This window comes from Capra hircus, chromosome 4, assembly GCF_001704415.2.
Source record: "Capra hircus breed San Clemente chromosome 4, ASM170441v1, whole genome shotgun sequence".
NCBI lineage: Eukaryota > Metazoa > Chordata > Mammalia > Artiodactyla > Bovidae > Capra > Capra hircus.
The window spans coordinates 54025154-54038920 of NC_030811.1; the positions used below are offsets into that span (position 1 = coordinate 54025154).

At 47.6% G+C, this 13767-nt stretch overlaps 1 protein-coding gene across 1 annotated transcript in view; it reads left to right on the top strand.

Moving 5' to 3' along the window:
- MTURN (maturin, neural progenitor differentiation regulator homolog) overlaps positions 365–13767 on the top strand; it is a 34944-nt gene continuing 21541 nt past the window's right edge. The window contains exon 1 of the mRNA XM_018047105.1: positions 365–933. Coding sequence (XP_017902594.1) covers positions 772–933 — 162 coding nt within the window. The 5' untranslated portion in view covers positions 365–771. The remainder of the gene's footprint in view (positions 934–13767) is intronic.

The window sequence follows — 13767 nt, forward strand, 5'->3', positions numbered from 1 at the left end:
GATGACAGAGCTGTGATTTCTGAAAAAGATAAGCTCTGTTTCCCTTTGGTTTTCTCAGCTCCTCCATTCCTAGCCTCAGACAAGGTACACATTATCTGCAGTTCTGTAAATTTCTCTACACTTCAGTCTCATTGGGAAAAATGCTTTCCCGGCCTTCAAACTCCAGATAAACGCGATCCAGATAACTCCGCTTCACTGTAACCTGCGAGCTGCCGTTTTCGGGCCCGCGCTGTGACGTCACCCGGCTCACAGATCTCGGCGTTGGTCTCAGACTCCGGTGATTGGCTGGACCTCATGACGTCACGGGCCGGGGCGGCCCTAGGTTCCTGAGGGCCCCGGGATGCTCCGGGTTCGTTTTTTAAAAAGGGGGCAGGTGGAGACAGGAAAGTCCGCGGAGCGCACGGTGCCTCCAGCCGTGCTCTGTCCACGCCCACTGTCAACCTCGCCCGGCCGGGCCGCGCCAGCCTCCGGGGCTGCCCGAAAAGGGGCGGGCGGAGAGGCGGAGCGGGGAGGAGCCGGGCGCGGCGCCGCGCAGTCCCTGGCCACCGCCCGCCCGGTTACACACAGCATGTAAACAGTCCCCGCCGGGAGGAGCCCCGGGACCGGAGGGAGCCCGAGCCGCCCGGCCCCGCCGCCTGCCCGAGAGCCACAGAGCCGCGCGCTGCCCGTCCGGGAGGAGGGCGCCGGAGGAGAGGAGGGCGGGCGGCGGAGGGAGCGGGAGGCGGGCGGCGCGAGAGGAGGCTGAGGGAGCGGCGGGCGCGGCGGGCCAGGATGGATTTCCAGCAGCTGGCTGACGTTGCGGAGAAATGGTGCTCCAACACGCCCTTCGAGCTCATCGCCACCGAGGAGACCGAGCGCAGGATGGATTTCTACGCAGATCCCGGCGTCTCCTTCTACGTGTTGTGTCCGGACAACGGCTGCGGGGACAATTTTGTGAGTGCTCGGGGGAGGGACCGCCGCAGCGCGCGGGAGTGTGGACGCGCGGCCACTACCCTGCGCCCCAGCTCCCGCTCGCCGGGGAGGCGGTGGGGCGTGAGGTGGGGGGGCGTAACCGCCTGCAGGCACCCCAATGCTCCGCGCTCCGCCCGGCGAGCCCCTGAGCTTGGCGCGTTGGGGTCAGCACTCTGGGTGAGGCCAGTAGGAGGCAGGCAGGGGCATCCTTAGAATCCGGGAAGCTGGGCTAGGGAGGGCAGTTTCCGGGACGCGACCCCGCGGCTCGAGCGCAGTGCTTGGCTAGAGCATCTCCGAGGATGTCTGCGCCTAGCGCCAGTCCGGGCCGGGACGCACGGACCCTTCACTCCCGCAGGATCCGGAGTCCGGAGCTTCCTCCACCCAGGCGTCCCGTCCGGGTGAGGAATCCCGTTACCCTCTCAATGCGCAGACACAACTCCTCGAGTTTTCCCCGCCCGAGAGAACCCTCATCCCGACCCCTCTCCCCATGTTATTCTCGGTGGTATTGACACAAAGCCTCTGTCCACACTAGCGATGCCCCATCTCCTGGACCATCTTTGCGGAATTACACCCCGGATCTTAAAAACGCACACGCGCGTGCGCACACAAACACACACACACACTCACACACAGAGGCACGCCTAGCCCCCTTTCCTCTTGTGCTTCCATTGCTCCTCTATGAGCTTCCAACGAGCTGTGTGGAGCCCAAAAGGTTCTCTCCTGCTGAGGCGGCGGCCTTGGCCCTGCCAGAGCCTTTCGGTTTTTCCAGATGGGGGTGAAATTCCCCCTTCCCATCCCACCTCCCGCCCCGCGCCGGGCTCGGAGGGACTTGGCCCTGAAACTGCGGTGTCCAAATTCTCGACTTTGTATCCTGCCCTCACTTGGGATCTTGGCGCTGGCAGTTAAGGAAGGGGAGGTAGAGGGCCGGGGAGTTGGGGTGGGAGGTGTGGAGACTGGGTGAGGATGGCGTTCGATGAAGTATTTGTAAGGACGGGGTAAAAATAATGGTCCCTACATGTAAGATGGAGGCGGCTATGGGCTCAGGTTACTGGCCTGAGTTGCCGGCCTGAGCCTGGAGCTGGCGCTGCTGCCGCCCCTGGGGACGGAGGTGGGGCAGTGCAGAGGCGCGGCCTAGCGCTGGCTCTTCAGGTGGGGTGAGACAAAGCTGGTTCAAAGCTCAGGCTGTCTTGCACCCCAGCTACCACAGAAAGTTCGACAAGGAGTTAGCGTGATTGTCTTTCTTGGCCCCAGAGAGATGAAGTCCTCTATGTGACTTAACATGAAGCATGCCCCTCCCACCACCTCCATTCCACTCCACAAAGGTGAGAGACTCACCAGGCCCCAGCCTCCTGACCCTGTAGAAGAGGGATAGCCTTGAGTGACAGTCAGATTTGACTTGTGGCAGCGTGACTCTGATCAAACGCATTTTAATGTTTTAAAATGCTCAGTGTACACATCTGAAAAATGGGTATAATACCGATCCCCAGGTGATCAAATAGATAATGCACCTGACAGTCTCCACTGCACAGCAAGGGCCCCACAAATTTGGGTCAGAGATCTGAGGTTCCCCAGAGCTTAGAACTTCTCTCTTTAAGAGCCTCAATGTCTCACCTGTAAAATTAGGTTAATCAGAATGCCTCCATCATAGGTATTTGTGAAGTGCAAGTAAAATATAAATGTATGTAAGAACACTGTTAACTGTAGTTAAAATAAGTAAGTGTTGTTTGTCAATGTGGAAGATCATTAAAAAGAGATTTCAGTTCAGTTCAGTTCAGTCGCTCAGTTGTGTCTGACTCTTTGCAACCCCATGAATCGCAGCACGCCAGGCCTCCCTGTCCATTACCAGCTCCCGGAGTTCACTCAGACTCACGTCCATCGAGTCGGTGATGCCATCCAGCCATCTCATCCTCGGTCGTCCCCTTCTCCTCCTGCCCCCAATCCCTCCCAGCATCAGAGTCTTTTCCAATGAGTCAACTCTTCTCATGAGGTGGCCAAAGTACTGGAGTTTCAGCTTTAGTATCATTCCTTCCAAAGAAATCCCAGGGCTGATCTATTTACTCCATAGTAAAAGTATGAATAAGCACCAGGGATGTAGTGGAAATGGCACCAGGATCCAAGTAATTGCAGTGTTGGGGTTTGACTAGGAGTCCCTTCCACCCTGGGCTTCCTTGGTCTGCCAGTGGCCTTTCCCCTCCTTACTGTGTGAAATGGGGCAGGAATCACTCATGGTTCCGGAACTCATGGTTCCACACAGCCATCCTGCTGTCACTGCAGGAGACATATCCAAAGAGAATAAGTGGGTGAAGAAAAGCAAGGCTGTTCTCTTGATTTGAATATGTTTAGCAAACCATCATTCAGAAACATGAAGTCTATCAGGCCTTTTTCAAGGCCACCCATGTTACATTTTAAATCTCCACCTGTATGAGTTAAATACTTGAAAGTATTTCTTTTGAAAGTATTCATTCACTGACAATTAAATGCAATAAATAGGAAAGAAAGAAAGTGGTGGTGGGGGCAGGGGTTGCGGGGAGTAATTCATTGGGCAGACCGGACCCTTTTCAGTTTCTAGAGGCCATAATAAACAAGATGCCAAACACTGGAATTTTCTTAGCCCAAAACCTTGCCTCAGATTTGCAGGCCAGGTTTGTCAAGATGCTGTTTGCCTCTAGTTAAAGAAACTCAGACCTGAAGAAAATGTCCTACCTCTGTCCATTGCTTTTTCCCGGGAGAATCTGCTAAGTATTAGAAGAAATTTGAGATGCATGGAATCCTTGTAATCTGAAGGATTTGTAAACAATAAGAATATTTACATAGCATTTCTCAGTTTACAAAGTGTTTTTATAGCATTCATTCATTTAACATTTATTGAGGGCTCACTCTGTACGTGGCCAGGACTACTTCGAATAGGACCATTCTCTTCATCTGAGAAACAGTGTGGTATAATGCCTAGGGGCACAGGCTCTGGGGCAGGCTACTCAAGCTTTCACCCCAGCTCCCCACATCTTACTTTGTGCCTCAGAGGAAGTTGTTTAACCCTTCTCTGTCATAACTTCCACATCTGTAAAATAGAGATGATATTAGTACCTCCCTAGCGGATTTGTTTGAGAACAATGCCTAAAGTGGGGATGATATTAACAATCTCAGGCAGAGTTTCCACATAGCAGTCCCTCTGGATCTATTTAAAATGTCGATAAAAACATCAGATTGTGTTCTTACCACTCCCTCCCTCTCCTAAACTGACTTCCCATCACTTTTGCAATAAAACCTGAGCTTTCCTGGCTTCAAGGCCCCACACGATCTGCCTCCGGCCACCTCTCTGACCTCATCCTGGCCCATTCTTACCCCTTGCTTAGTGTGTTCCTGCCACACTGGCCTTTCTGGTCTTTAGAGAAACCAAGGTCATTCTTGCCTTAGGGCCTTTACATCTGCTGTTCCCTCTCCCTAAAACACTCTTCCCCCACATCCTTACATAGCTCCTTTCTTTATACCATTGCAGCCTGGGAGAAACCTTCCTGACCACATACTCCCTTACTTCACCCTCTTTTATTCTTACCATAGCACTCACTAATACTTGATAGTCCACTGCCTATTTTCTGCCTCGCCCACTAGCTTATTAAGCTTCATGAGACCTTATTCATCCCTGTATGGCAGCACTCAGAACATGCCAGACATGTGATAGATATTCAGTCCATGTTTGTAAGAATGAATGAATGAGTAATAGCTCAGTATAGAAGACATGTTAAATTTCAAGAGTGACAGCTTCAAAGACAGCTACCACTGAAGTGTGAATTACCATGTATCAGACTTTGTATGTATGAACCCATTTAATCTTAGTAATCTCAGAAGCCACTCTCTATAATTATCTCCACTTTACAGATGAGAAAACTGAAGCCAAGTGAGGTTTACTAACTTCCTTACAGCTAATAGGTGGTAGCCCTGAACTGAATACCTGGCACTACAGGGGTGACAACAGGGGACCCCATTCAGACTTGGGTTCAAGGGCTACATCTTATTGAGCTTCACAAAAATTCTGTAAGGTGGGTATTACTATTTTATAGGCGAGGAAACCGACGCTAGTAACTTTAAGGACTCAGCCAGTACTATGCCAGTAAGAAGTGACAGAGTCAGGACTTGAGCCAAAGCCCAGAGGGCTGTCCCTTCCACCATGCAGAAGGTCTCCTGGACAGGATCAGGCTGGGGCCTAGGAACAAGGACTTCTTTTTGTCTGTCCTCTCTTTGGCAGCTCCTGGGCCCCTTGTGAACTCCTTCCCCTGCTTGCTTTACAGGCCATGTGGTCCCTTTGCAAGCTGCTGCTGATTCAAGTCTCTCTCTATGGATGGCTGGGGAGTTCAGGTCTGGGATAAAATGCTGCCAGTGCCCTGTGTGTGCTGGGGGTTCAGGGACACAGCTACTCTGCCTGGCTCTTTGGGTGTCACAGGGAGGGTGCTGAGAGCTTAGACAGGCGGCACGCCCATCCTCTGCCAGCTCGAAAGGTCCCCGGGGTTCGGTCAGGCTTGAGGAATGGGGCGTTGGCAGCCACTAACATGCCAGACGGACAGAGGGGCACATGCTCCTGGGCATGGCAGCACCAGCTGCTTTCCCTCCTCGCCTCGTCCTGGAGAAAAGAGCTCTCTGGAAACAAAGCCCACTGCCCAGCCTCTCCCTGCTGCTGACGGTGAGGGGGTGGGGGGCGCTCCCTTATTGTCCTGCCAACCATTCACAACATGTTTGGTTCTACATGTATAGTTTAATCCCTCCTCAATACAAAAACAAAGATAGCTGTTGTCATAGTATTAAAGAAAAATGTTTTATTTATAGAAGAACTATGTGATTTAACTTTGTATGTGTCCCTATGACTGTGACTTTTTATGTATATATATAGATATAATCCCCATTTTCATTCTAGGCATGTCTCTATTATTAACTGTGTGACTAAATAACCTTTTTATTTTGGAGAAAGAAGATATAACTTGTTTGAATGAGGTTGCATCATGATGTTTCCATGGTGGTATAGTGGAGAGAAGGCCCCGTCTTGTTCAATTTAAACCCTATCCTCAGTTTCCTCTTCTGTCTAATGGGGATAATCATACCTATATCACATTATTTGCAGGTTAAATGAGCAGTAGTGGTAAACTGTAAAGCTTCCTATGCTGGCCATGTATAATTCATCTAGAGAGATTACATCAGGGAAAAAGATATGTCCTTTATCGTTCATGGAGTGCTAATCCCAAGGAGAGTAAATTTCTGCTAATATAAACTCAAGTAAGGGGGAGAAGACATAAGCACTCATCGGCCTCTGCTAAATGAGAAGCAGTTTATCTCTTGGAACCTTTTTTTTTAAGATTTTTTTTAATGTGGACCACTTTTAAAGTCTTTATTGAATTTGTTACAATATTGCTTCTGTTCTATGTTTTGGTGTTTTGGCCCTGTGGCATGTGGAATCTTAGGATCTTAGTTCCCCTACAGGGGGTCAGACCCACATGTCCCTGCATTGGAAGGCAAAGTCTTAACCACAAGACTGCCAGGGAGGTCCCTCTCTTGAAATCTGAAATCTTTATATCCACCCTGTTGTGCTTAGTAGCTCAGTCGTGTCTGACTCTTTGCAACCCTGTGGACTGTAGCCTACCAGGCTCCTCTGTCCATGGAGTTCTCCAGGCAAGAATACTGGAGTGGGTTCCCATGCCCTCTTCCAGGGGATCTTCCCAACCCAGGGATGGAACCTGCAGCTCCTGCAGCTCCTGCTTTAGCAGGTGGATTCTTTACCACTGTGCCACCTGGGAAGCCCATGTCCACCCTGGGGGTATTATTATTTTCTTTGACTTGCAAAGGAAGGAGCTGAGGCTCAGGTTGAAAGCAAGACATCTCTCTTAATATCCTGGCTTTGGCCGTTGCTTCATGTGTGACCATAGACAAGTTGCTTAAACTTTCTGAGTCTCAGTTTCCTCCTTGATAAACCAGATCAGTGTTCGACACCAAGAGCAGATTGGAGGTATGGTCAGACATGTTCAGAAATAATGCTGGCTGTCATGAGATGGCTTGCCACTCTTACCTCACCTCTTATGTGGGTAGCAGTCAGTTTTGGGTTAAGCCGTACCAACTTAAAATGGACTCCCCAGAACTGCTGGCAGCAGAAAACCCATGTGGTGAGACTGAGGCGCTTCACAATGGCCCTTTGACACAGATAGCTGAGTCCTGGGAGGACAGCGGGTGTGTTCTTCGCTCCCTGCCATCCCCAACTCGGCCTAAGCACCAGGAAGTCAAGCTCCATCCCCACAAGTGTTAGAACAGTAGGAGCATACAGACTGTGATCAAAAAGGTATTTGTCATTTGAATTACTTTAATAATCTACCTCCATTCTTGGATAAGCTAGATATTCTTATCTCTACTACAGAACACAGAAAGGTGCTCATTTTCCCTTTTGCAGTTGACACTGTTTTATTGTCTTAAACCAGATGAGCTTTGATAAGAAACTCCATCCCAACTTAATGACAGAAATAAGGGCCACAGATGACATGTGCTGAAATCAGAGTTCTCACTGGGGATTTTCAGCTCCAAATGGGCAGGAATCTATAGGAAAGAGTAGGCTTGCTCAGGGCAGGTACAAGTTGGGGCCGCTTCACTGCAAACCATGCTGTCCTGAGAACTGGAAGTGGTTTTAGTTGATCATGACATTTAGATTTTTTTTTAATGTAATTGATTGCATGCTTTGTTGCTTCAGTTGTATCCAATTCTTTGTGATCCCACGGACTGTAACCCTCGAGGCTTCTCTGTCCATGAGATTTTTCAGACAAGAATACTGGGGTGGCTTGCCATACCTTCCTCCATAGGCTCTTCCCGACCCAGGGATTGAACCTGCATTTCTTGTGTCTCCTCCACTGTAGGTGGATTCTTTACCCCTGAGCCACCCGGGAAGCCCTTTTAATGTAATGTTATTCAGTTGCTCAGTCATGTTTGACTCTTTGCAACACCATGGACTGCAGCACACTAGGCTTCCCTGTCCTTCACCATCTCCCAGAGCTTGCTTAGACTCATGTCTACTGAGTCAGTGAGGCCAACCAACCATCTCAGCCTCTGTCGTACCCTTCTCCTCCTGCCTTTCCCAGCATCAGGGTCTTTTTTAATGAGTCGGTTCTTTGCATCAGGTGGCCAAAGTATTGGAGTTTCAGCCTCAGCATCAGTCCTTCCAAAGAATGTTCAAGACTGATTTCCTTTAGGATGAACTGGTTGGATCTCCTTACAGTCCAAGGCACTCTCAAGCGTCTTTTCCAACACCACAGTTCAAATGCATCAGTTCTTCAGTGTTCAGCTCTCTTTATGGTCCAACTCTCACATCCATTCATGACTACTGGAAAAACCATAGCTTTGACTAGATGGACCTTTGTCAGCAAAGTAATGTAATGCCCATCCTCAAATATGAGGTTAGTCACAGTTCTGTTCTGTCCTAAAACGGTGGTCCCAGAACCAGCAACATAAGCATCACCTGGAACTTGTTGGAAATGCAGTGTCAGAAATTCCTGTGTGGGATCCAGCGATGGTGTTTTGATAAGCCTCCAGGTGACTGAGAGGGCTTCCCTAGTGGCTCAGACGGTAAAGAATCTGCCTGCAAAGGGGGAGACCTGGGTTCGATCCCTTGGTCGGGAAGATCCCCTGGAGGAGGGCATGACAACCCACTCCCGTATTGTTGCCGGAAGAATCCTATGGATATAGGAGCCTGGTGGACTACAGTCCATGGAGCCGTGAAGAGTCAGAAGTGAGTAAGCACAGCACAGGTCACTGAGCTGCACTCTAAGGCTGAAGAACCAGCTCTTTCCCTCCTTTGTGAAGCCTTTCCTTGGCATTTCTAATACTGTAACAGTCCGTGTCTGTGATCTGCCTTGGCTCTCACAACCAGACTGGAAGTTCAGTACATTCTGTTCCCAGATGTATATTTGCCAAGGAATTAACATTGTTCAGAGCCACAGGTTCCCTGACCCCTTGCTATAGTTTTTTTATGGCCGGAGTGGGTGTTTGATTTCTCATGCTTAAGATATTTTCCAAGTGAAAGGCCTTGTGGCCATGCCCTGTGGTGCCGGACTCTGGGTCAAGTTCCCATTTGTCCTTGTACAAGGCTAGACCCCAGATCTTGCTTTCAGGTGCTTTAGCCCAGCCACCAGATACTCTCTCTGCCCTCCCCTGGTTTTGGAATAGGCCTCTCTAATTTTCTAAGAGTAACCCTCCTGCCCCTGGAGAAGGAAATGGCAACCCACTCAGGTATTCTTGCCTAGGGAATCCCAGGCAGGCTACAGTCCATGAGGTCGCAAAGAGTCGGACACGACTTAGTGACGGAACAACAACTACAGCGCTCCTGCCCCTAGTCCCATTCCTGTTAGTTCTGAAGAGTTGGCCTGTTTTGTCCGTGGGCACTGCCTCGGGTCACTGGTTGCTTGTCTTTCTTTGCATAGGCCTCTGCAGAGCAGTGGGAGCCAGTCTGCGTTCCATCCATGGCATGTGCCAGGCTTGTTTACCTGGCACTGCTGTCCTGATCTCACTGGTTTTTATATGATTCTTCGGTTGTTTTCCCTTTGTCTTTTTTTCCCCAACTACAGACTTATTTTTTAGCTCACCTCACCTTGTATTCTGTAGTTTTTTGCTGACTGCCATGAGTAGTCTTAGAAGGGGGCAGTTTCAGTAAATAAAACTGAATACCTTTTGTTATGAGATACAATGGATATGAAATAATTAGCATTTAGTAAGTGACGTCTTATAAGCGGCTGTGTACACCTGGGTTTGTCTCATTCCAAACCCCCTGCTCTGTCAGGTTATCACATGGGCAGGGATTCAGCTGAAACTCTTTTCTAAAACCAGAAAACCAACACTGCTGGCAATTCGGGATAAGTTAGAAAGCCACGTCAAGGAAATTTAGGGGGAATGGACAGGAAGGCCTTTCCCAGGTGTTAAGTCTTTCTTCTCCAGAGCTTCCCTGGTGGCTCAGCGGTGAAGAATTCACCTGCAGTGCAGGAGCTGCAGGAGACGCAGGTTCCATCCCCGGGTCAGGAAGATCCCCTGGAGGGAGGGCATGGCAACCCACTCCAGTGTTCTTGCCTGAAGAATCCCATGGACACATAAGAGTCAGACATGACGGAAGTGACTTAGCAGACATGTATGCAAGTCTTTCTTCTCCAATGTATTTATAAATCAGCAACTCCAAAAGTGGAGTAATGAAAATGGTGGCGTGAATAACCTCCTCTTCATGAGGCTGTAGATGCCTTAGAAACACTTAAGCTGCAGAAACTGATTGCCCGGCGGTGGTGGATACGCTGTGATTCTGTTACAGTTTGAGTGATGTTGGAGAAGGAAATGGCAACCCACTCCACTATTCTTGGCTGAAGAATCCCATGGACAGAGGTGCCTGATGGGCTACAATCGATGGGATTGCAAAGAGTTGGACACGACTGAGCAACTAACACTTTGAGTGATATACTTTTCTTAATTTATTTCCTTAATTTATAACTTAAAATACTTTTTTAAAAAAAAGATAGTTATAAAACAGGCTATATTTGTAAAAAAAAAAAATACAAGGTTTTCATAGATACACCTGTTTCTGAAGTTGCCTTGGATAATGTTCTCAGTGAAGTCACATAGGCTGTCTGGTTTAGCGCTACTGAGGGTGGAAATCCCCCACACCATCCTCCTGAAAATGCAAAAGGGGAAATAGGGGACTTATAGCCTTCATTTATTGAAAAGCTATTGTACTGTCTGCCAGCCAGGCACTGTACTAGGTACTTAATCAACTTTTTACTTTCTCTATAATCTTCATAACAAGTCTAGGGAAGAAGGCAGGCTTAAGATTTTCCATTGTGTGGTGCTAGGTGTTAATCCCATCTCTGACTTGGATAAGAATTTGAAATATGCCAGAACTTTTTAAAATTTGAGTTTGAAATAGGTGTTGAGCCAAACTTGTATTAAGGTGGACTTTATTGTTCTTGCTGAATCCCCACTAAGAATCAAGTGCAATAATGGATTTAAAGGCACTTTGTACAAGAGAAGACTCTACACATGGACATCACCAGATGGTCAACACTGAAATCAAATTGATTATATTCTTTGCAGCCAAAGATGGAGAAGCTCTATACAGTCAGCAAAAACAAGCAAGCTGTGGCTCAGATCATGAGCTCGTTATTACCAAATTCAGACTTAAATTGAAGAAAGTAGGGAAAGCCACTAGACCATTCAGCTATGACCTAAATCAAATCCCTTATGATTATACAGTGGAAGTGAGAAATAGATTTAAGGGACTAGATCTGATAGATAGAGTGCCTGATGAACTATGGACTAAGATTCGTGACATTGTATAAGAGACAGGGATCAAGATCATCCCCATGGAAAAGAAATGCAAAAAAGCAAAATGGCTGTCTGGGGAAGCCTTACAAATAGCTGTGAAAAGGAGAGAAGCGAAAAGGAAAGATATAAGCATCTGAATGCAGAGTTCTAAAGAATAGCAAGAAGAGATAAGACAGCCTTCCTCAGCGATCAATGCAAAGAAATAGAGGAAAACAACAGAATGGGGAAGATTAGAGATCTCTTCAAAAAATTAGAGATTCAAGGGAATATTTCATGCAAAGATGGGCTCGATAAAGGACAGAAATGGTATGGACCTAACAGAAGCAGAAGATATTAAGAAGAGGTGGCAAGAATACACAGAAGAACTGTACAAAAAAGATCTTCATGACCAAGATAATCACAATGGTATGATCACTCACCTAGAGCCAGACATCCTGGAATGTGAAGTCAAGTGGGCCTTAGAAAGCATCACTACGAACAAAGCTAGTGGAGGTGATGGACTTCCAGTGGAGCTGTTTCAAATCCTGAAAGATGATGCTGTGAAAGTGTTGCACTCAATATGTCAGCAAATTTGGAAAACTCAGCAGTGGCCACAGGACTGGAAAATGTCAGTGTTCATTCCAATCCCAAAGAAAGGCAATGCCAAAGAATGCTCAGACTACCACACAATTGCACTCATCTCACACGCTGGTAAAGTAATGCTCAAAATTTGCCAAGCCAGGTTTCAGCAATACGTGAACTGTGAACTCCCAGATGTTCAAGCTGGTTTTAGAAAAGGCAGAGGACCCAGAGATCAACTTGCCAACATCCTCTGGATCATGGAAAAAGCAAGAGAGTTACAGAAAACATCTATTTCTGCTGTATTGACTACGCCAAAGCCTTTGACTATGTGGATCACAATAAACTGTGGAAAATTCTGAAAGAGATGGGAATACCAGACCACCTGACCTGCGGCTTGAGAAATCTGTTTCCAGGTCAGGAGGCAACAGTTAGAACTAGACATGGAACAACAGACTGGTTCCAAGTAGGACAAGGAGTACGTCAAGGCTGTATATTGTCACCGTGCTTATTTAACTTATATGCAGAGTACATCATGAGAAACCCTGGACTGGAAGGAACACAAGCTGGAGTCAAGATTGCTGCGAGAAATATCAATAACCTCAGATATACAGATGACACCACCCTTATGGCAGAAAGTGAAGAGAAACTAAAAAGCTTCTTGATGAAAGTGAAAGAGGAGAGTGAAAAAGTTGGCCTAAAGCTCAACATTCAGAAAACTAAGATCATGGCATTTGGTCCCATCACTTCATGGGAAATAGATGGGGAAACAGTGGAAACAGTGTCAGAGTTTATTTTTGGGGGCTCCAAAATCACTGCAGATGGTGATTGCAGCCATGAAATTAAAAGATGCTTACTCCTTGGAAGAAAAGTTATGACCAACCTAGATAGCATATTCAAAAGCAGAAACATTGCTTTGCCAACAAAGGTCCATCTAGTCAAGGCTGTGGTTTTTCCAGTGGTCATGTATGGATGTGAAAGTTGGACTGTGAAGAAAGCTGGGTGCCAAAGAATTGATGCTTTTGAACTGTGGTGTTGGAGAAGACTCCTGGGAGTCCCTTGGACTGCAAGGAGATCCAACTAGTCCATTCTAAAGGAGATCAGTCCTGGTGTTCATTGGAAGGACTGATGCTAAAGCTGAAACTCCAGTACTTTGGCCACCTCATGAGAAGAGTTGACTCATTGGAAAAGACTCTGATGCTGGGAGGGATTGGGGGCAGGAGGAGAAGGGGATGACAGAGGATTAGATGGCTGGATGGCATCACCGACTTGATGGATGTGAGTCTGAGTGAACTCCGGGAGTTGGTGATGGACAGGGAGGCCTGGCATGCTGTGATTCATGGGGTTGCAGAGTCGGAGACGACTGAGCAACTGAACTGAACTGTACTATTATGCTTTTTGTACAATGCAAGAGACGATTACATGACTGGCATTTCAGTGACTCGACAGCTTTAAGGGCCTCCACTTAATAGGGAATCATGTTTGAACTGTTCTCTAAAGTTAGAGAATCTAGAAGGTATCTTTATTAGGTCACGGAGGAAGCTACTCTAGAAGTCTGCTGGAAATAGAGCGGCATGTATCAGAATTGGACTTTCACATCTGTGAAACACAGATAATTGGGGTGTAAAGATGGCATATTAGCACGTTATTCTCTCTTGAATCTGAGCAGCGTTTTCAGTTCTTTCCAGTTCCTGAGGATACTGCAGTGAAAAGGAAGAAGGGAAAATCTGTTTATTGCATGTTGGGCATATGACTTTTTGGGAGTGATGCTCTAATCATTTGTATTAATAGCAGGGGTAAGTATATGCTTGACATGGACCATTTCTCCAAATTGATCTGTCCCTTGCTGCCCAGTGCCTGTTCCTTGCTCTCAGCTGGCAAGCATCTTCCTCTCCTCTACACTTTTTTCACTAGTGTTGAGTTGTCATTGATCCGGCC